Here is a 19,962-nt window from a genome sequence, read left to right as displayed (position 1 = left end):
TTCAGGGGGAAAATCTGCAATATTTCAATATTTTGTGGGTCCAATAAATTTATTTACCGAAACTCCATGTAAATAAATCTATCTCATGTGTTAAAGTTGTGGTATATCGTCTTTTTTGGTAACTTATGCAATAATTACGATGTGTGATGCATTAGGGATAGTTTCTAGTGAAATCCTGGCATGCCAAAAAATTAGCAGTGATTGTAGTTGCCATTTTTATCATGGCACTACTCGGATGGGGTGGCTGTCATGTTTCAGTGTTTCACCCGACTCTCTCCACCGAAATCGCTACTAGAGTACCGGACACCTCCGTCGCTGCCCACCTCCTCCGTCATCCTCTTCCTCTCCTAGGTTCCTATTTCGGATTTGTTCAATTAATCCCCTTCCCATGGGGATCGGAGGGGATTGAGGGGGATTTTGACTTGCAAGGGATTTAATCCCTCCGAATCCCTTTCAACCCTCTTCAATCCCCTTCAAATCGAAAGGCCTTCTTATTTATTCGATTACGTGCCACTAGACAAAACTGATTCGCAAGCGATGGGTTGGCTTGTTCCGTCACTGGAATAGATGTTTCACCTCGTCAAGTGTATTGAAGGGACCATGGCACCCTAAGGGCTCGTTTGGCAGCTCAGGCCAGAACTACCCTGGGCAGCACAATCCTCTTCGATAAATTAACGGAGCTGGGCAAAACCCCCCCCCCCCCCCCCCCCCCCCGAGCCAGGGGCTCCCACCCAAATCTTGTGTAAAAAAATAGTCCACAATTCATAAATACTAAAAAAATCCAGAAAAATAGCAATGATAAATAAGGTCTGTAACATGTCAAAAAGATCAACAAGCAATATCAATCACCAAGTATTAAGGCACTGCAAGTTAAATAAATTCAGCATAGCACATCCAAGTCGCAGGCACTTCTGATTAAGGCACCAGATAATTATTGATCCATCAATTGTTCTACGGAAAATTTAGGTATATAGTTAAAATCTTGTATATAACATATGATCAGATAATTCAAAGATACGTATAGCTCATATTGTATGAATGCCAACTGAACAAGAATGGGGTCCACATAATGAGCAAAACCTTTGTACATAATATAAAAAATTAAATGATCAAATATATACATATGCACATAGATATTCACATGAATACTCTTTTTGCTATTATTACTCGAAAGCCTGACCATTACATGTCACCATCTTAGAAGTTACAGTATAGTGAATGGTGTAATACTAGTATTGACAAGGTTAAAATTATTGTCAAGATATGTTGCAGATATCTGTCAAGATATATTACAGACAAGAGATGTGACAAGATATGTATTGCACAGACAAATGGCATGTATCCTACTGAAATGATAATTGATAAAAGAATGCTTGCATGAACCATAACTAGGAATAGCTCGTCATCCTCTTCTTCCTCTAGCATGAATCTACTAACTTCATCCTCCCAAGATTCCATTATCTCCTAACTGCTATAATATGCAGATTCAAGGACAATAAAAATTGGACATGCACCAGAGTTTACTTAATACTGAGACATAAATGTACATGCACCAAAATTTTTTATTTTATTCCCAAGCACACCAGCAAGAGCAGGCAGCAATAGATGCAGCACACAAGACAGTAGAGAGTCTAGTGGGTGAGGAAACAGCAATGTCACCTTCCTGATGACCAACAAATGCTGAAGCAACTGAGATCCTCCCGTCCTTGGACTCCACAACTACAATAGAGGGGAAGATCATATATTGATTGTAAATGCAAGATTGAGATGTCAACTAGAATACACGAATTGATATAGCATCAGGTTCATTAAACAAAAAAATTCAAGCACCACTGACAACGACCAATGCGAGCACTGACTAAAACAAATGTGCATATAGCCGTTCTTGTTCTCAATGCCTGTGTGCATTAGCTATGCAGCTATGCGCAACAGCTATGCAGCACCGTTTTGAATGCAGCACACTAATTATTCAGAATTAGTCACAGTTTTGAATGGCTGTGTGCAACAGCTATGCAGCTATGGACAGTACAGGCGCATACTTGCATACTAGCATCCTCATACCAGTAGTGTAGGATACTGTAAAATCCCTCAAAAGTAAACTTGTTAAAAGTTGCAATTTTGAAGCTTTGTATTCTCTCCGGGATCACTTGTACTGAAAAGCTTAGTCAGCCATGACATTATTAGTCGGAGAGATTTAGCAAGCACTTGTCTGAACTTGTTGTGCTAAATGATGTGTGAGACATATATTCAGTGCATCTCGATATACAAGATTTTATACTATGTTCAAATGTTCAGACTACACACAATGTTCAGACTACACACACCAGACATAAAGATGCATATATGACATAATTTGGCTAGGCTACATGTACCTGTCTGCTTGCTCGTGTTTAGGAGGAAACCAGGACAAGTAAACAACACTAGTTCTGAACAGTGCTGAGTGCACATTGTAACGGGGACAACACTAGTTGAAGAAACGAGAAATCTACAGTTCCCTGGGAGCTGGACCTATAGAAGCATGATTCAAATTTTTGAGAGAGGGAATTGGTAATCTTGGCACAGAATTGATCCCAGGACTGCAGGAAAGCAATAATCACATTTGGCAGTTCTTGAAAAGAATTGTTTGACAGGGCTGGGTCGCCAGAAAGAACATGCAGCGAGGACGTTCACAGGGAGTGAGGAACGAGAGATGTGAACCGGGGAGACGGAGGGAGGATGAGTGGGAGACGGGGCGCAGCCGCGGCGGTCGCCAGAGTCCGGGGAGAGAGACAAAGGAAAGGGAGGGGGCGGCTCGGGGTCGGGTATGTGGTGCGTCACAAGGGTGGTGGGGGTTTCCGAAACTGCGAGTAGAGAGGAAGGATGGGAGAGTGGTCGCGTCATCTGGGAAGCTCGAGTGGCGGCGGCGCTTGGAGCGGACGAGGGCAGAGGAAATAAGAGAAAGGAAGGAAAAGATAGTGGGAAAAATTGGTTCCATAGTACTAAAAGATCACCACTTTCGTAAAATATTATTGAAAGATATATCACTGTTATGCCATCAAGAGATTAAAACGTTACATAAAATAGCACCCGGTTAGAATTTGGCATCAATAATGTTAATTTGGACTAAATGTCCTTGGTCAGCACACGCACCAGTCACCAGAACAAACGCTAGCTTCTCCAATCTTTCCTTGGTCCAGACACCCAGCGGGCATGTCCCAGCCTCCCATGCTCCTAGCACGCGAGGAGCACATGCATGTAGAGCGCAAGAACCAGCATGGTGGCATACGCATGGCGAGCGAGGCCACCAGCAACACACAGCGCATCCCTGGACAAACGCGCGCAACAGCAGGAGCACAGGTGTGCCCCGCCACGACCATCTCGTGGGCGGCCATGCGGCGGCTGGGCTGCAGAGGAGCGGGCTGAGCTCAAGGATGCGGCGCAGCTGGCCTTGCCTCGCGTGTGCGTTGAAGGAGACAAGCGCGGCCGACGGCGCGACGGAGAGCACGGTGACGGCCCTCGCGAGGACCACGGCTGTGAAGTTCGCGCCGCCAGCGATGGGAGGAGGCAACGTCGAGCGCCTCGGCGACCTAGCATGGCCTGCTACTGTAACAGGAGAGATGGAGAACGGTAAGGAAGAAGATAAGGAGTAGAGACGACAATGCACTTTGCGCTGTAGACAGAAAAAGGTTCCTGTTAGCCATAAAAGGTAACCCAATGGTATTTTCAGCCACGGTTCACCACTTTTTAATGGTATTTTATGGAAGTAGTGATCTTTGAGGGCTATGAAACCAATTTTTCTAAGATAGAAATGGGAGAGGACGGCGGCTTAAGGCCGGGCACGCGTTGGGATTCTTCGCAAAATGGTCGGCCGACGGTTTTTTGTAAAAGCGGCGCGAAATTGGAAATTTCTCTTCTGATATTGAAATATTCTGGAACCTAGGGGCGTGTTGCAAAGAAATCGAACACGTTTACTATAGGAGGAGGGCCTCCGTGAACCCCAAGACGATTAATAAAAAATTGGAGAGCTTTTTTGCAAAAAAAACCACGTGCCTACCTACTTGCGTGCCTACCTATGCTCACGGAAGGACGGATTTACACGATGGGACAGATACGAATTCAAGCCGACATGGCCCGTGCGGTTGAGCGTGGCAAGACTCCCAGAAGAAGTGGTGTTGACTTTTAGAAATCTTACTTGTGAAGAGGATCAGTTGTTTGTTACATCCTGTTACATCCTTTGACACATTTAGAAAGCAAGAAATGATCATAGGTTTCAACATAAAGACTGCTCTGTGCACACTATCATTTACCAAGCAAAGGCTTCTCAAAAAGTTCAATATAAAGCGTATCGTATTGACCAAAGCATGAACATTCTGACCACATCACATTACTTACAAGATGATATCTATTTTTCACATCTTTTATCTAGCAACCTTTGCTGCAGGATTGACGCATCATATGTAAATCAAAAGGCTGGCTTGGGAATTCTCTTTACCAATGCTACAATGCACAAGCCACCCTTCTTGGTCTCTTCAAATCAGAGCCAAATGGTCAGCCATTTCTCCCTTGCAGGCACAGGCGCACAACCTCCTCTTAGCGGTGAATGTTGCTTCCATCTTGCAGGTGCATGGCTGTTACTTTCTATCGAACTGTAAAGTCTTGGTGGAAAGTATCATCAATGACGGCGAGAATCTCAATGATTGGAGTATAGGACATCAAACTCAAGAAATTCTTCATTTTGCAAATCTTGAAGTTTTATTCATATTCCTACAGAATTGAACTATATTGCTCACTCTTTATGATGCCTTTGGTTGGGCATTTTCAACCTGCTTCTAATTTTGCAAAAGCCAAAAGCCAACCAAGATCCAAAAAAACCATAGGACAAAAGCTGTTTTTCCTCTAGTACAAAAGCAAAAGCGCCTTCCCCTACTTTCAGCTACTTTTGGGGTAAAAAAATTACCCACCTGACCCTACCAGTTCGTTTTTTCTTTTCCCGTACGACTTCCACACCCCTGACGCCCCCACCCGACTCCCGTCGCCTGCCGCCCCCACCCAACCGCCGCCCGCCACCCCCGGCTGCCGCCCGAGCTGGCCCGCCACCGTAGTCCAATAGTCCGCGCATCCATCTCCTCCACCTCTCCGCCCCCCTCCTCAACCTCCTCGTGCCGCTCACCCTCCACCCTCCTGCCGGGAATTGAAGTTTCCCCACCCACCATGGCCTCCGCCGCCGTGAGCTCTTCGCCGGCCAAATCCTCGAGCCACACCACGCCAAAACCCAATCGCCCCCACCAACAGCTCGCCCAGCTTCTGAGATCCACCCCAGACCCCTTCACCTTGAGCTCCGGTGTTTGCTCAAATGTGGAGCATAATGGTGTATGACCTTTTGAAACTATTGTATGTAACTTGCCAAGCTGGGCATCTATTTGTACTTTAACTTGCGTTTAACGAAATGAGAGCCCTATGGGTGTTTTCCCTAAAAAAATTGCTTATCTCTACTGTTTGTGCATCAGCTGTGTTATATTTCTCAAAAAAGTAGTGTATTAATTGAGCTTTGATGTACTATAGCATAAACAGGACAAGAATAGCAATTAGACAGCACAAATGGTTCTTTTTTTATTAAATTATTTGTGCTAGTATCGGACAGGGTTCAACTTATGGCAACCAATTTTGGCATGTTTGGTGCGGAAACTACTATACCAACCTAAGCTGAGCTGACAGGTGGGTCCAAAACAGATCTCATTGGCAACTCATAGACTCCAGATTTTCGTGACCAAATAATGTACACCGACAGTTCCATTAAAACCCAGCTTTGTGTCTGAACTGAGTGTTCAAGTCAGATTCAGTTCCAACGTCGATGACTTAGTTGCTCAATGCAATGCAATCAGTGCAATTTCTACTAAACAGAGCAGTTGGTAATACAACATTGGGCATTGGCCATGACGCCCATCTGGACCTCCTCGGCGTCGGACTATCAGAGCAGTTGCTTACCACTGATGCTGCGACAAAGAGGACCTTGTCTGGGAATACTCTCTTGAGGTCGACACTCGCCAGAGCTGAAAGATCCTTGTGCTCTCCAGCCTATTTGTCCAGAAAAGCACAAAACTTAGGAAAGCAAATAGAAGTATCCTTTCCTGGAACAGCAAAGTCAGAATGGTGGTGGCAAAACCTCGTATAGATGAGCAAACCGAAGAAGAACAGTTCCATCTTCGAGTTCCTGTGTTATGAATAAATTTGACACATGCAACCAAGTTATAAACAGATATATGCAGTAATGAATTACAAATAAATCCAGGCAGCAGTTTTACACTTGTCGTGATATACATCTAGAAGAGTGCATGGTTTCGTTTCGTTGTTTGTCATCAATCAAGCCAACCAGGAGTCAGCACTTTTGCACAGAATATACTACTAAGAAATGAAAAATGAACATTCCAAATTCTAAAATCAATTGGTTAACATAACATAGAAGTTATGTATATTTTCACTTTTTAATACATTATGGCAACAATGGTATAGCAAGGCAGGTACCTGAAGAGTAAGCAATGCAACATTATCAGGCAAGCTGTAGGTTGGATCCATTGCAGAGAATTTTGGAACATGCGAATTCGCCCAGTTGCCTCCATCCTGGGTAAACAAGTTGGTGCATGTTGAACACACGAATAGCCTGAGCAACCATGCTGATGGCAAGTTTCACCCCATACGGCCATACCTGCTCTGAGAAAGCAAGGAGGAGAGGTGAGTATATTTCCTGGCCAAATGTCCGACGCCACCTAGCTCCTTCTCCTTGTGGATCAATTTTGAGATAGTACTTTCCTTCGATCTGAAATCACAATGAGATGCTTTCCATTATATTTCTTTATGACACTGCATGCTGCTGCAGTCACAATATAATAACTTGATCTGTAATGACACAACATTATCATCCGGTGACTTAGCTGTAAATAAGTAATTAGTTGAGGAAACTAAGATGGCCTTTTTCCTATGGTACTTTTGAGGCGTTGTTTGACTTTAATCTATCCTAATGAATGAGATGTTTTCTTCTGAAAAAAAATGAGATGTGTTCATTCTAATACCAATATAATCTCAGCAAGCACCAACTGACTTTGGCCTCTATCCTACTAAAGTGTTAGGAATATAATCACTTTACTTACAATTAATCCTTCACATTGTTTATCAACACAGACAGTTTCATTTAACGCCTCTGCGACGCCTCGCCCATCATCATGGAGTAGCCTCCTATACAGGGAGTACAGAGGTTATCACAAAGGAAGTACTAAAGCATGAAAGAAGCAACAAATTATTATTACAATTATGCTGCTTGAGGATGTACCTGTGTAGCATTAGCTCTATTTGTCCATCTTTTATACTTGAACCTCCAACTGACCTGTCTACCAGTACAGAACTCTTTGCTGCCATCTTCTACATAAATGCCAAGATTAACCTGAAAAGATGTACAGAATCACCAATCTTTTTACAAATGTCTATGTTATCATCTTTTAGTAAAAATCAATAAATGTTAGTGTAAAGACCAAAATAACTAATACAATCCTCTAGGAAAAGACATAGAGAATAATCAATTCAAAACTGAATCAATTGAGTGGAAGATGCCACTCTTGACTACTGTTGCTCAGATAAAAAGATGCCATTTACTAATGTTAGTAAACTTCTTCATCAAAAAATATAGAGAGCAAACAGAAGCTCACAGGATAATAGTTCCCAGCAATGGGCTGGTGCACTTCAATCTTCCACTCTGATCGATAATCTCTTATCTGCAAAATAAAATAAAATAAAAATGGTACCTCGTGTATAAATATAAAGCTTGAGATAATCTTAAAATATTCTGCCATGTATTTTCTTTTTTAGTTATCCATTGTGCCAACTGCTAATCTTATCCCTTTCACGTTCTAAGGTAGCATAGGAATCACTAGAACAATTATTTCTGAAGAAATCTGTCAATGAGAAGGGCAACAAAAGTGCTTTTTACTGGGAGAGAAGAAAAGGTAAAAAGTGCCAGTGCTGCATACCCTTTTGATGAAATCGCGTCCACTGGAATCAGTGTAAAAAGTTTTGTTTGTCGCCATGTTTGTGACAATTTCAGTTGCTATTTCTTTTCCATTTCCATCATCTATTGGTATAGGCCCAACCTACACATGGGAACAATCAGTTGAGAATATGTTAAAATCTTATGCCAATCAAATCATGAAACAAAACGCAATGTTTAAACAACATCTGTAGCAATGCAAGGCATATCCTAGTGGCAGAGCACTCACTATAAGTTCCGTTTCCACATAGTCCTTCCCCTTGTAAACTCTTGAAATCTGCGTTCAGAATTGAAAAAATAGTATCAAGAATATACAGAATAATTACTAGTTGATTGACCAAAATTTATATAATATAATTAAATTCTACAACTGATCATCTCATGCTTTATTTCACGATAACCAGAAGCCATCTATATGAGTAAATATGCCATATACTGATAGGCGAATCCTACAGCTAGATTACTAAAAATAATTGGATTAGATAAAAGTAGTGTAAGAGTGTAAATATCATTGCTAATTTGGATTATCCTTACATATCTCAGTTATGTAAGGAATGTAAGCTAAAAGTTCATTAAGATCCTTGGAATGGAGTAAGAAGAAAAACAAAAGAAGATAAAATATACATGAATCATAATTCAGAAAAGAATTTCCCATATGATAACCTGATATATCCATGAATTAATCTGATGGTGCACGTCATCCAGTATGGGGCCACGCAGAAGAAGACACGCAAATCAACATCGCAGCGGACCTTATTCTTGCACTGCCCAAGGTGGGTACAAGGGCCATCGATATTTGCTTTTTTTTTTCTATGCTAGCTCCATTTACTGCTTTCCCGAGGCGCACTTAACCAACAAATAGGCATACCTCCAACAGTCTCCCACTTGCACTAGAGTCAATCTAGAAGATATCTAATACCCATAGCTCTTATGTGGACATCATGCTTAGACCGCGGGAGAGGTTTTGTCAACAGATCAGAAATATTCAAATCCGTATGTATTTTGCATATCTTGATCTCACCCCGATTAACGAAGTCTTGAATGAGATGAAATCGCCGCATTACGTGTTTGTTCTTCTGGTGATTCCTTGGCTCTTTGCTTGCGCAATAGCCCCATTGTTATCACAGTAGAGATTCAATGGGCTAGACGCATTCGGGAACACACCAAGCTCAATAAGGAAATTCCTTATCCAAACACCCTCATTCGCGAGTTCTGAAGCCGCAATGTACTCGGCTTCTGTCGTAGAATCAGCCACCGTCTCTTGCTTGGAACTCTTCCAGCTAACAGCACCACCGTTTAGCATAAACACAAATCTTGATTGTGATTTTGAATCGTCTCTGTCAGTTTGGAAACTAGCATCGGTGTAACCTGTTACAACGAGCTCCTCCTCACCTCCATAGACAAGGAACATATCTTTAGTCCTTCTGAAGTACTTAAGAATGTTTTTCACCGCCATCAAGTGACTCTCACCTGGATCAAACTGGTGTCTGCTTGTCATACTTAGCGCATATGAAACATCTGGACGAGTACTTATCATTGCATATATGATAGATCTGATAGCCGAAGCATATGGCACTCTACTCATGCGATCCCGCTCATCAGTAATTGAAGGACACTAAGTCTTGCTAAGGTGTATGCCATGTGACATAGGCAAGAACCCTTTCTTTACGTCTTCCATGTTGAACCATTTCAACACTTTGTCAATGTAAGTATCTTGGCTTAATCCTATAAGCCTTCTCGATCTGTCTTTATAGATTTTGATGCCCAGAATATATACTGCTTCCCCTAAATCCTTCATCAAAAAACTATTTTTCAGTGAAGTCTTTACGAACTCAATCATAGGAATGTTGTTTCCAATTAGTAACATGTCATCCACATATAAGATTAGAAATACTACAGAGCTCCCACTAACCTTCTTGTAAACACAAGACTCTTCTTCGTTCTTAATGAAGCTAAACCCTTTGACCACTTCATCAAAATGAATGTTCCAACTCCTAGATGCTTGCTTCAACCCATAAATGGATTTTTGAAGTTTGCATACCTTTCCAGCATTGTTCGAATTGATAAAACCTTTGAGCTATATCATATACACGTCCTCAGTTAGATTTCCATTCAGGAAAGCTGTCTTGACATCCATCTGCCATATCTCATAATCAAAATATGCAGCTATAGCTAGAATAATTCACATAGATTTAAGCATCATTACGGGCGAAAAGTTCTCGTCGTAGTCAACTCCTTGAACTTGTCGAAAACCTTTTGCGACAAGTCGTGCTTTGTAGATGTGAACCTTTCCATCCATATCTCTCTTCTTTTTATAGATCCATTTGCACTCTATGGCTTTAACACCATTAGACGGGTCAACCAAGTTCCAAACTTGATTGTCTCCCATGGACTCTATTTCAGATTGCATGGCACTCTGCCATTTTTCGGAGTCTGGGTCCATCATTGCTTCTGCATATGTCACAGGCTCATCATTATCCAACAATAATATTTCCCGCTGTTCGCGGAGCCTTGCTGACCTTCGTGGTTGTGGTGGTGCTTCTCTTGCTGCGGGTATCTCAACTTGTTCTGCTACGTTAGCATCACTCGTTGATTCAAGATGCACGGTGTTTCCACTCTTTTCGCCTTTGAGAAACTCTTTCTCTAAGAAAACCCCGTTCCGAGCGACAAACACTTTGCCCTCTGACCGGTTGTAGAAATAATATCCTAAAGTTTGGTTTGGATATCCCACGAAAATGCACTTATCTGACTTGGGTGTAATCTTGTCCGACTGAAGTCGCTTGATAAATACTTCACATCCCCAAATCTTAAGAAAAGACAAACTAAGAGTCTTTCCAGTCCACATCTCATATGGTGTCTTAACTACGGATTTAGATGGTACCCTATTAAGTGTGAAAGCTGCTGTTTCTAGAGCGTATCCCCAAAATGATAATGGTAGGTCCGACTGGCCCATCATTGATCGAACCATGTCTAACAAAGTTCGATTACGTCGCTCAGATACACCATTTCTCTGAGGTGTTCTAGGCGGCGTAAGCTGCAGAACAATTCCGCAACTCTTCAGATGACTGCTAAATTCATGGCTCAAATACTCACCTCCACGATCAGATTGCAAGGCCTTAATTTTCTTGCCACGCTGATTTTAAACTTTTCAGAGGTTTCAGACTTATGCCTCATTAAGTAGACATATCCATATCTACTAAAATCATCAGTAAAAGTTATGAAGTATTGGAACCCTCCTCTGGTTGTCGTGCTCATTGGTCCGCATACATCAGTATGTACGAGTTCCAACAAATCTAATGCTCTCTCAGGAAAACCTGTGAAAGGTGCCTTGGTCATCTTGCCTAGTAAGCAAGCCTCACATATCTCGTATGATTCAAAATCAAACGAAGTTAAAAGTCCATCAGTATGGAGCTTCTTCATGCGTTTCTCACTTATATGACCCAAACGACAATGTCATATGTAGATAGTACTCAAATCATTAGGCCGAGGCCTTTTAGCACTTATTTTACAAACAGGTGAACCAGGAAGATTTAAAACAAACAATCCATTCATAATGGGTGCAAAAGCCATAAACATATCATTCTTAGAGATCACACAATCATTGTTTTCACTCGCAAAATAATAACCATCCTTAATCAAGCATGAAGGAGACATAATGTTTCGACTTAAACTAGGAACAAAATAACAATTATTCAACTCCATAATAAATCCTGATGGGAGGTGGAGTTACATCGTCCCGACGGTTAACGCAACAACTCTTGCATTATTGCCCACGCGGAAATCAACTTCTCCTCTTTCCACGCTTCTACTTTTTATCCATCCCTGCATTGAATTGCAAATATGAGCAACTGATCCGGTATCAAATAACCAAGAATTAATAATTGTATCAGCAAGAAGTATATTGTCTATAACATTAACAACAAGCGTACCTGTGGTGGAAGTACTCTTACTTCCGCCATTCTTCAACGAAGCTAGGTACTGCTTGCAATTTCTCTTCCAGTGACCAAGTTCGTGACAATAAAAACACTCTTTGTCTGGAGCAGGTCCAGGTCCAGGTTTAACCTTTGGCGCTGGGTTTGGCTTGGCAGCCTTGCCCTTCTTCTTCCAAGAATTGCTCTTCTTCTTAAAACTAGGGTTGTTCTGTATAGCCATCACATGGCTGCTACTAGCACTTTTCTTAATGTCAGCCTCTGCTGTTTTAAGCATGCCACACAGTTCATTCAGATCCTTCTCCGTCCCATGCATATGGTAGTTCGAGATGAAGTTCCCATAGCTAGGCGGAAGAGACGAAAGAATGAAGTTAGTGGCCAACTCTTGGCCTATTGGGAAGCCCAGCTTCTTCAATCGTTGAGTGTAACTAACCATCTTGATTATGTGTGGTCCTACTACTGCGCCTTCTGCTAGCTTGCACTCCAGAAAGGCCTTGGACACATTGAACCTTTCAGTCCTGGCCTGTATCTGGAACATATCCTTGAGCGCCACGATCATATCGTGCACCTCATGATTTGTTTCGAACTGCATCTGTAGCTCGGATTCCATGCAAGCAAGCATAAGGAAACTTACCTCAAGATTAGCATCAAATGCTTTTGTAACACCCAATTTTTTTAAAAAAGGAATTCAAATTCACTAAAATTGCTCAAATTAGGATGTCATTTAAATTCTAGGCATTTAATTTCACTTTCTTTAAATTTAATTAATTCACCCTAGGAGTTTATTGTGCATTCATGCTGGTGCATTTATTTTGATTGCTTCAGTTTGAATTAAATTTGAATTTCAAATTCAATTTCCAAATTTTCAAAACCTTACTTTTCTCCTTTTCTTTTTTTCTTTTCTTCTCTTATCTTCTGTTGGGCCGCATCCTTCTCCTCCTTCTTCTTTCTTTCGGCCCAGCCGCGCACCAGCTCCTCCGGCCCGCTCCACCTTTCCGCCGGCCCGCGAAGCTTCCCGCTCCGCTTTCCCCCTCGCTCCGGCCCACCTCTCCTTTTTCCTCCGTGGCCCGCGTTACAACGCTGGCCCGCTTCCTTCCGCCGATCTGACAGGTGGGACCCACCCGTCATCCCCGTCCTCCAGCCGTATCCGGCCGGGACTCCTCCCCCGACCACGCCGGACTCCACCGCCTCCCGCAACCGCCGCGTGTTTTCTTTGCGCGTGATCCACCCCTATCCTTATCCCGCCGCCAACCGCCCCTATATAAGTCGTCGCCCTTCCCCCGGCCTCGAGCATCCCGCAGCAGCGCCCTCCAAACCCGCTACCCGAGCTCTAGCGCCGACGCTCTCTCTCCGCCGCTAGCCGCCGCCAAAAGGTGAGCTCCGCCGCGCCGTGGCTCCCACCAAGGCCCTAAACGGGTTCGCCGTGTCCCCCGCTCTTTTCCCGTGCAATCCGCGCGTGAAAACAAGCCCCGGAGCACCTTTTCGGCCAACTCCAGCGACCCCACTGCCGCTCGCCGCCGTCTGCTGCCTTTTCTGCCGCCGAGCTGCCGCTGACGCGCGCGACCGTCGGATCTGATCCAGATCCGACGGCCAGCAGCGAGTCAACCGAGTCACGTACCGGTCAACCGTTCCGCGCTGCTATTCTTTTTCACTTAATCCCTCGCCTTTTCCGCAAATCAACCCGCGGTCCAGATTGCGTTGAAAAATATTTACAGATCTGCCCTCATGTTTTTCGGTTTGAGCCCTGAGTTTTCTAAAAATCAACCCGTCATCCGTTTTGGAGTTTTTGCACGTTAAACCTTCAGTTTATACGCGTAATTATGTATAAGCCCTGGTTTTTCGCAGTTTGATCATAGAAGTTTTGTTTTTCTCGCAGAAAAGCCCCTGGATCTTGTTTTAATCATATCTTTTGCATCTTAACTCCATTTTTCGTGTTCTTTATATCCACGTGTTCGTTTTAAAACGTAGATCAATTTTACAAGCTTGTTTTCTCTATTTAATTGTGATTGGTGTACTGTTCTTACCTTTTGCCCATGTTTGCTTGTATGTGCTCATGTGATGCGTGTAGACGTTCAGCAGTTCGAGGGATTTGAAGACCAAGCCTTCGAGGAGTACAAACAGCAGGAGCAAGGCCAAGAAGGCAAGTCGTGTCCTTGATCACTACTTTTCCATCCTATACACCTTTACTTTCTTGTACTCAACATTTATGCTATGCACATGGTAAGATTAAATTGATGGGTCCCAATTAAGGTTCGCCTAGATTGAAATTACCTTTGCCTTGACCAACTGGGTTTACTTTTATGTTGGGTAGCTCATGCTTAGTGCTTACTTGGTATGGTGGTTTAACTGAACACAATGTTTAATCTTGCTTTACTTCTGTTATACCTTTCATTAATACAAGATCACTATTGTTTAAACAGAACATGGAGAACCACCCAGGAAAACAGTGCTACCATAAGACTAAATGGCTCTGGTCTTGGCTGAATAATTAGAAACTCTAGTTTGGGGTAATCTTACCAAAAGGGCAAGAGGGGAGGCGTTGATGGGATATAGCACTCGCTCTCGGGGGAAGTGGGCTTGGCTAAGACACTATACCCACTAGGGGACTGCTATGTTCTGCTTCGACCTGAAACCTTAATGGGTTACCACATTGCTAGCGAATCTTTGTAAAGGCCTCGTAGCGTCCCTATGCAATCACACCTTGGAAGTGTGGTATGGTGCCTTGCAAACACCGCATGGTTGGGTCCAAAGTTCTTTTGAACTTTTACGCGACTTGTGGGAAAAGATGTGCCACCTCTACAGAGTGTAAAACTGATCGATCAGCCATGCTCACGATTAAGAGCGGCCTGGACCCTCACATGATAATATTATCGGAAGATGGATTTAAATTGTTGTCGTTTCATGCATATGTTGTTTACTTTGTTTATGCTCATGTTTAATTTTGGGAGGTATAAACTTATAATTAGTTTATTGCTAAATAAAACTTGACCAACTTAATTAAAAGATGATGCTAATTACACCTTTGCCATACCTTGATTTGCCTTACACTATACTATTCCCCATGACTTGTTGAGTACCAACCATAAGTGTACTCACCCTTGCAAAATTGCTGTTCAGACCAAGCTAATTTGGAGGAGTATCTGCACGACTTTGAGGAGTTCTAGGCATACGGTTCTTCAGTCGACTGCCTGTGGTGTCTTCGTTGTCGTTGGAGTTCCGTTGCGTAATAATTTAGGCTTTTGTTTTATTGAGACTTTCGGTCATGTAATAATGTTTAATACTCTCTTTATTCACTTTAGCATTATCTTTGTTATTCACTATTGTCATACATGTGTGTAACTTGATCCTGGCGCACATGTACTGAAAGCACTCGGTTTTGTCCTTAAAATCGGGTGTGATAGCTTTCTTGTAAGCGGCCTTAACGGCAGCAGATGCATCATCAGCAGGTACTTGTGGTAATGGGGTGTCTAGAACATCTTCCTTTTATCAGCCCTAAGAACAATTCTCATGTTACAGATCCAATCCGAGTAGTTTGTTCCATTCAATTTCTCCTTCTCAAGGATCGAATGCAAAGCAAATGATGTGGTGTTGCTAGGATCCACAACTATCAAGTCTACTAGTGAGCTTTAGCATCACCGCTAGCAAACAAGGTAGGTCGGTAAGCAACTCCTTGCTAATCATATCACATATGACTCCTATTGTTGGGTGACATATCTATGTCTCGGCGCACCACCTTTATGCCCCAAGGTACTTAACCGTTAAGATGACCTTGTTAAGCAAACCAACCCTTTTGCGTGTAAGTGTCCGACACAAACCCGTCTAGTCAAGGAAAACTAGTCGCACCCTAATTTCATAGACCCACCACCAATTGTACAAGACATGGGACGATGCAAGTTTTAGTTGGGAGGGCATACAAACTTAAACTTTGTGAGGGATCATTCTACTTCTAATATCACATTATGCAGGAAGTTAAACATAAAGAATAACATTCACACAGTTGTGACACAGTATGGCCCATTTTCTTATGGTGATCTTCATCTCCATAGAACTTGTTCACCATGGTGATCTTCATCTCCATGTTCCATGTGCGCCATCCTCCTGGTGATGAGTCCTCCAAGAACTAGAATATGCTATTTACACATAATAGCTAGTATTGTAGATTACATAGTTGCTTGGATCATCTGAGATTGGTACGCAGACCACTAAATACATTAAGGTGACAACACATATGGCTCCAGCCGTGTTGCTGTACATGTGACACGCAGGTCACGAATCAGTTACTTACATGCATCACATACACAAGGGCCATACCGATCACAAGATCTTGCAAAATAGAGTTAGGCGTTCTAACGTTCCAAACTTAAATGGCCCGAAACTCCATCTTCTAAGCTGAATTTGGAAAATCTGATTTCACCAAAAATGGAAAAGCGATTGAATTTTATGTGTAACTTTTTCTATATATCAATTTTCATATAAAATTCGCCTCGATCCGAGATCGTACTGGAAAGTTACGGCTGTTTTACCGAAGCACACACATACGACAAAAATTCCAACCCGGTAGTTGATCCAATCTACTATTGCGCATCACATGCGCCTGGTGTATGAACCTGGGTTTCGATTCGATCAATCACATTGATCTTTACTCGCTGCAACTGGCATTACGTGTATCACTTAACTCCGATGGCGGAAATTCAACCGGTAGGAGTATATCGTTACACTACCATTGCAGCAAGAACACGAAACCAGGTCATATATCAATCTAAAAACTCGCATATCTCCATATGCATAGATCTCAAATCCATAACAATGCAACTACGGCTCTGATACCACTATTGGGATACGAGGTAGGCTACGCTAGTGCAAAACAAAATTCTTCTACTGCGTAAACCAGGAAAACTGCCATATATGGATCACGGGATTACCACTCGACGCACAAGTGCAGAAGTTGTAGAATCGCATCGGGGTAGCGAAGTCGATCAGCGTAGTCGAACACGTCAACGTTGAGCAGCTCCTCAGCAGCTCGTCCACATACAGCGAGGTCCTCCTCGTGCCACGGCTCGTCATCAGCTCGTCGTGGCTCGTCGGCAGCTCGTCCAAGTGTTGCAGGTGCAACACCTCCAAGGTATCCATACGTGCAGGGAGGAAGCATCGCAAGCTGGACTGCTAGGTCCACGAGTTGCAACGAGGCAAGAGCGTGGGAGGCGTGGCAGCTGTGGTTCGACCAAAAGGGATGAATCCTAGGGCGCCCCCACCCCTCTATATATAGGGGTCCCTGATGGGCCTCTGGGTCCGAGGCCCATTAGTACTCCTAAACCCGATCCAATTCGGATCATATCCTAATTGGGCTTTCAGCCCCTTAAGTGTGCGACCCTATAGGTTTGAATACGTATAGACATGGCTCGAGTACTCCTACTCAGCCCAATAATCGGTAGCAGCCTCTAGCAAGATGTGCCAACTTCTATACGCACACAAAGATCATATCAGATGTACCGTCACAACATCACGTACATGCTATTCCCTTTGCCTCACAATATTTGGTCTAGCTCCAAGTCGACCGCTCTTTCTCGATCCTGTGATTTGGAATCCCTTTGTATGTTAACTCTTAACCTTACATAGCATGGCCATGCATTTCTCAATCCGATCACTCGAGGGGCCCAGAGATATCTCTCTCAATCAGAGAGGGGCAAATCCCATCTTGATTGACCATGCCTAATAGCATGCTTCTTGACAAACCCGAAAGCTACCTTTTTAACTACTCTGTTACGGTGTAGCGTTTGATAGCCCCTAAGTAAGTCGACCCACATCTTGAGTACATGCAACAATCTCACGTCTAAGGATAAAGCGTACATGTTATGTAAAGAGAGAAATATATAACTCGTGTTGGGTCAATCCTATCACATGTCTCTTCATGTGCCCACATTATTAGTTTGACATCTCCATATCCATGACTTGTGAAACATAGTCATCAACTAATACATGTGCTAGTCTAATATTCATGTGTGTCCTCACATGAACTCCGACTAGGGACAACTTTAGAATAACCATACAAGTAAAGAGTTTCACATACAATTCACATAATTGCAAATCAATTCAAGTAGCCTTTAATGGATATTCAATGAACACAATATACAAATCATGGATACAATCAGATATCATCATCTCTATGATTGCCACTAGGGCATACCTCCAATAGGAGCGCCGGCTCATCGTCGGCGTCCACGAACAACGCCGCCTCCTTCCTTGGCTTGGTGCACTCCTTCGAGAAATGGCCACGGATGCCACAGTTGTAGCACCGGCCCTTGCCGGAGATGCGTCGACACCTAGTTGCGCCTAAACTAACGCTGCTCCCTCCATCATCGTCATCCTCGTCACCACGACCACCGCTACGGCCTCCCTTCCTATCGCTGTTGCTGTGGTGCACCTCGAGGCTGCGTGCACGCTCCTTCCCACGACGTTGACGCTGGCGCGCCTCCCACTGCTCTTCAGTGAGCAACAGCTGCCCCGCATGGTCCATGATCTCGTCCACGTTGGCTCGATCCTCCGCCGCACGGAGTTGTCTGACGAGTTCCTCGATCGACATTGTGTTAAGATCGAGTAGTGTCTCGATCGAAAACGCGATCTGGTGGTACCTCGAGGGCACAACGTGCAGGAACTTCCTGAGGACACGCACGTCCTCCATCGACTCCCCCAGGTCACGCAGCTTGGCAATGAGGGTGTTCATGCGGTTGGCGAAGTCATCGATTGATTCTCCCTCCTTGAATGTGACGAGCTCAAACTCCTTCATTAGCTTCTGCGCGTTCGCCTCCTTCACGCACTTGACTTCGAGCTGCATCTTCTCCACCACCTCCCCTGCCTCCTTCGCACTCTTCTTGGTGAGCTCGAAGTGCATGTCTGCCGGCACCAGAAGAAGGATGGCTGCTGATGCCAACTGTGTTAGATTGATCTCTTTCCCGATGGGCCCAAAGGCCAATCGGGACCTTGATTAGCGCCCTGATCGGGGGCGCTCACCCTAGCAATGGGTGGTGGGCCCCTGTCGCGCTGCGCTATATAAACAGGGTGGGGGACCCGGCTCGGCTCACGAGGTTCGCCGTAGCCAACCGCCCCACCGACACACCTACCGATCTAGGTTTGCGCAGTAGCGGCGGGAAGCACCACCGCCACCTCACCGGCGACCGGATTCGGCATTGCGCGTCGCTGCCTTGCGCAGACTTCACCGACCGAACCCGCAATGGCCAGCAGCTCTGCTGCTCCCACCTCTAGGGGTGAAGGTACCCCTATATCTCTCTCTCACTCTCGGCACACACACAAGGAACACCATGTCCCTCATATCTCTCACGATCCCGACTAGATGTGCATCTAGAGATCCTAGGCTAGGCTCTAACAATGGTATCATACACCTCCTAGAAGCTCTTCTAGATCGGGAAAAAGAAGTAGATCGAGAAAAGAAGAAGATCGAAAAAGAAACAGAAAAATGAAACCCTAACCCTAACCCTAGATCTAAAGAAAAGAGAGACATGGGAGACTTACCTGCTGACGTCCTCACCGCCACACGTCCACCGACGGCGAGCGGCAAAGGCCGGCCGAGCCTCGGGCTCACCGGGGAAAAGGTCCACCCGAGCCGCCGGAGCATTCGCTCGGGGCTTGGGGGGGGGGCGCAAAAGCACCACCAAAGGACCGCTCGACGGCGGCGCGCCCAACCCTCGGGGTGGACGCGTGCGCCGGCGAAGGGACCCGCGGTGGCGCCGGCCCTCTTCCATGGTCGCCATGGCCACCTCCTGGATCTTGGAGTAGGCTCCGAGGGAGAGGGAGAGGGGGAGGGAAACAGAAAGAGAAGAGGGAGGGGGCTGCCGCGGCCGTGCGCCGGCGGGGTCATCCCTCCACCGCCGCCGCCGGCCATCGCCGGGCGCGGGAGAGATGGCCCCGCCACCGCCGCCACGGCGGGAGCTCGCGGGGGAGAGTGGAGGAGAATGGAGTTAGGGTTACGAGAGCCGGCCGTTTCGCCGTTTTGTTCGGCCGAAA

At 44.6% G+C, this 19,962-nt stretch overlaps 1 protein-coding gene across 1 annotated transcript; it reads right to left on the bottom strand.

Annotated features, from left to right (window-relative positions):
* Nucleotides 1–5,835: 5,835 nt before the first annotated feature.
* Nucleotides 5,836–8,117, bottom strand: LOC140220265 (probable alpha-mannosidase At5g13980). The gene is made up of 8 exons (XM_072290285.1): nucleotides 7,998–8,117; nucleotides 7,677–7,742; nucleotides 7,304–7,414; nucleotides 7,125–7,209; nucleotides 6,683–6,793; nucleotides 6,502–6,597; nucleotides 6,143–6,190; nucleotides 5,836–6,054 (listed from the first exon to the last, which is right to left on the bottom strand). Exons 3-8 carry the CDS (start codon nucleotides 7,387–7,389, stop codon nucleotides 5,836–5,838), a joined length of 645 nt encoding a protein of 214 aa, XP_072146386.1. The 5' UTR covers nucleotides 7,390–7,414; nucleotides 7,677–7,742; nucleotides 7,998–8,117.
* Nucleotides 8,118–19,962: the final 11,845 nt, after the last annotated feature.

The sequence above is a fragment of the Setaria viridis genome, chromosome 8 (assembly GCF_005286985.2).
Source record: "Setaria viridis chromosome 8, Setaria_viridis_v4.0, whole genome shotgun sequence".
In the NCBI taxonomy this organism is placed as follows: domain Eukaryota; kingdom Viridiplantae; phylum Streptophyta; class Magnoliopsida; order Poales; family Poaceae; genus Setaria; species Setaria viridis.
The sequence above is the reverse complement of the archived record's forward strand: the minus strand, read 5'-3'. Positions and strand labels throughout refer to the sequence as shown.

Excerpts from the sequence above, each read along its gene's own strand:
- LOC140220265 (XM_072290285.1), bottom strand. The coding sequence starts at position 7,389 with ATGGCAGCAAAGAGTTCTGTACTGGTAGACAGGTCAGTTGGAGGTTCA. Across the intron at positions 7,210-7,303 it reads ATAGAGCTAATGCTACACAG|GAGGCTACTCCATGATGATG; the intron begins GTACATCCTCAA and ends CTCCCTGTATAG. Across the intron at positions 6,598-6,682 it reads TCCTTGCTTTCTCAGAGCAG|GATGGAGGCAACTGGGCGAA; the intron begins GTATGGCCGTAT and ends TTGTTTACCCAG.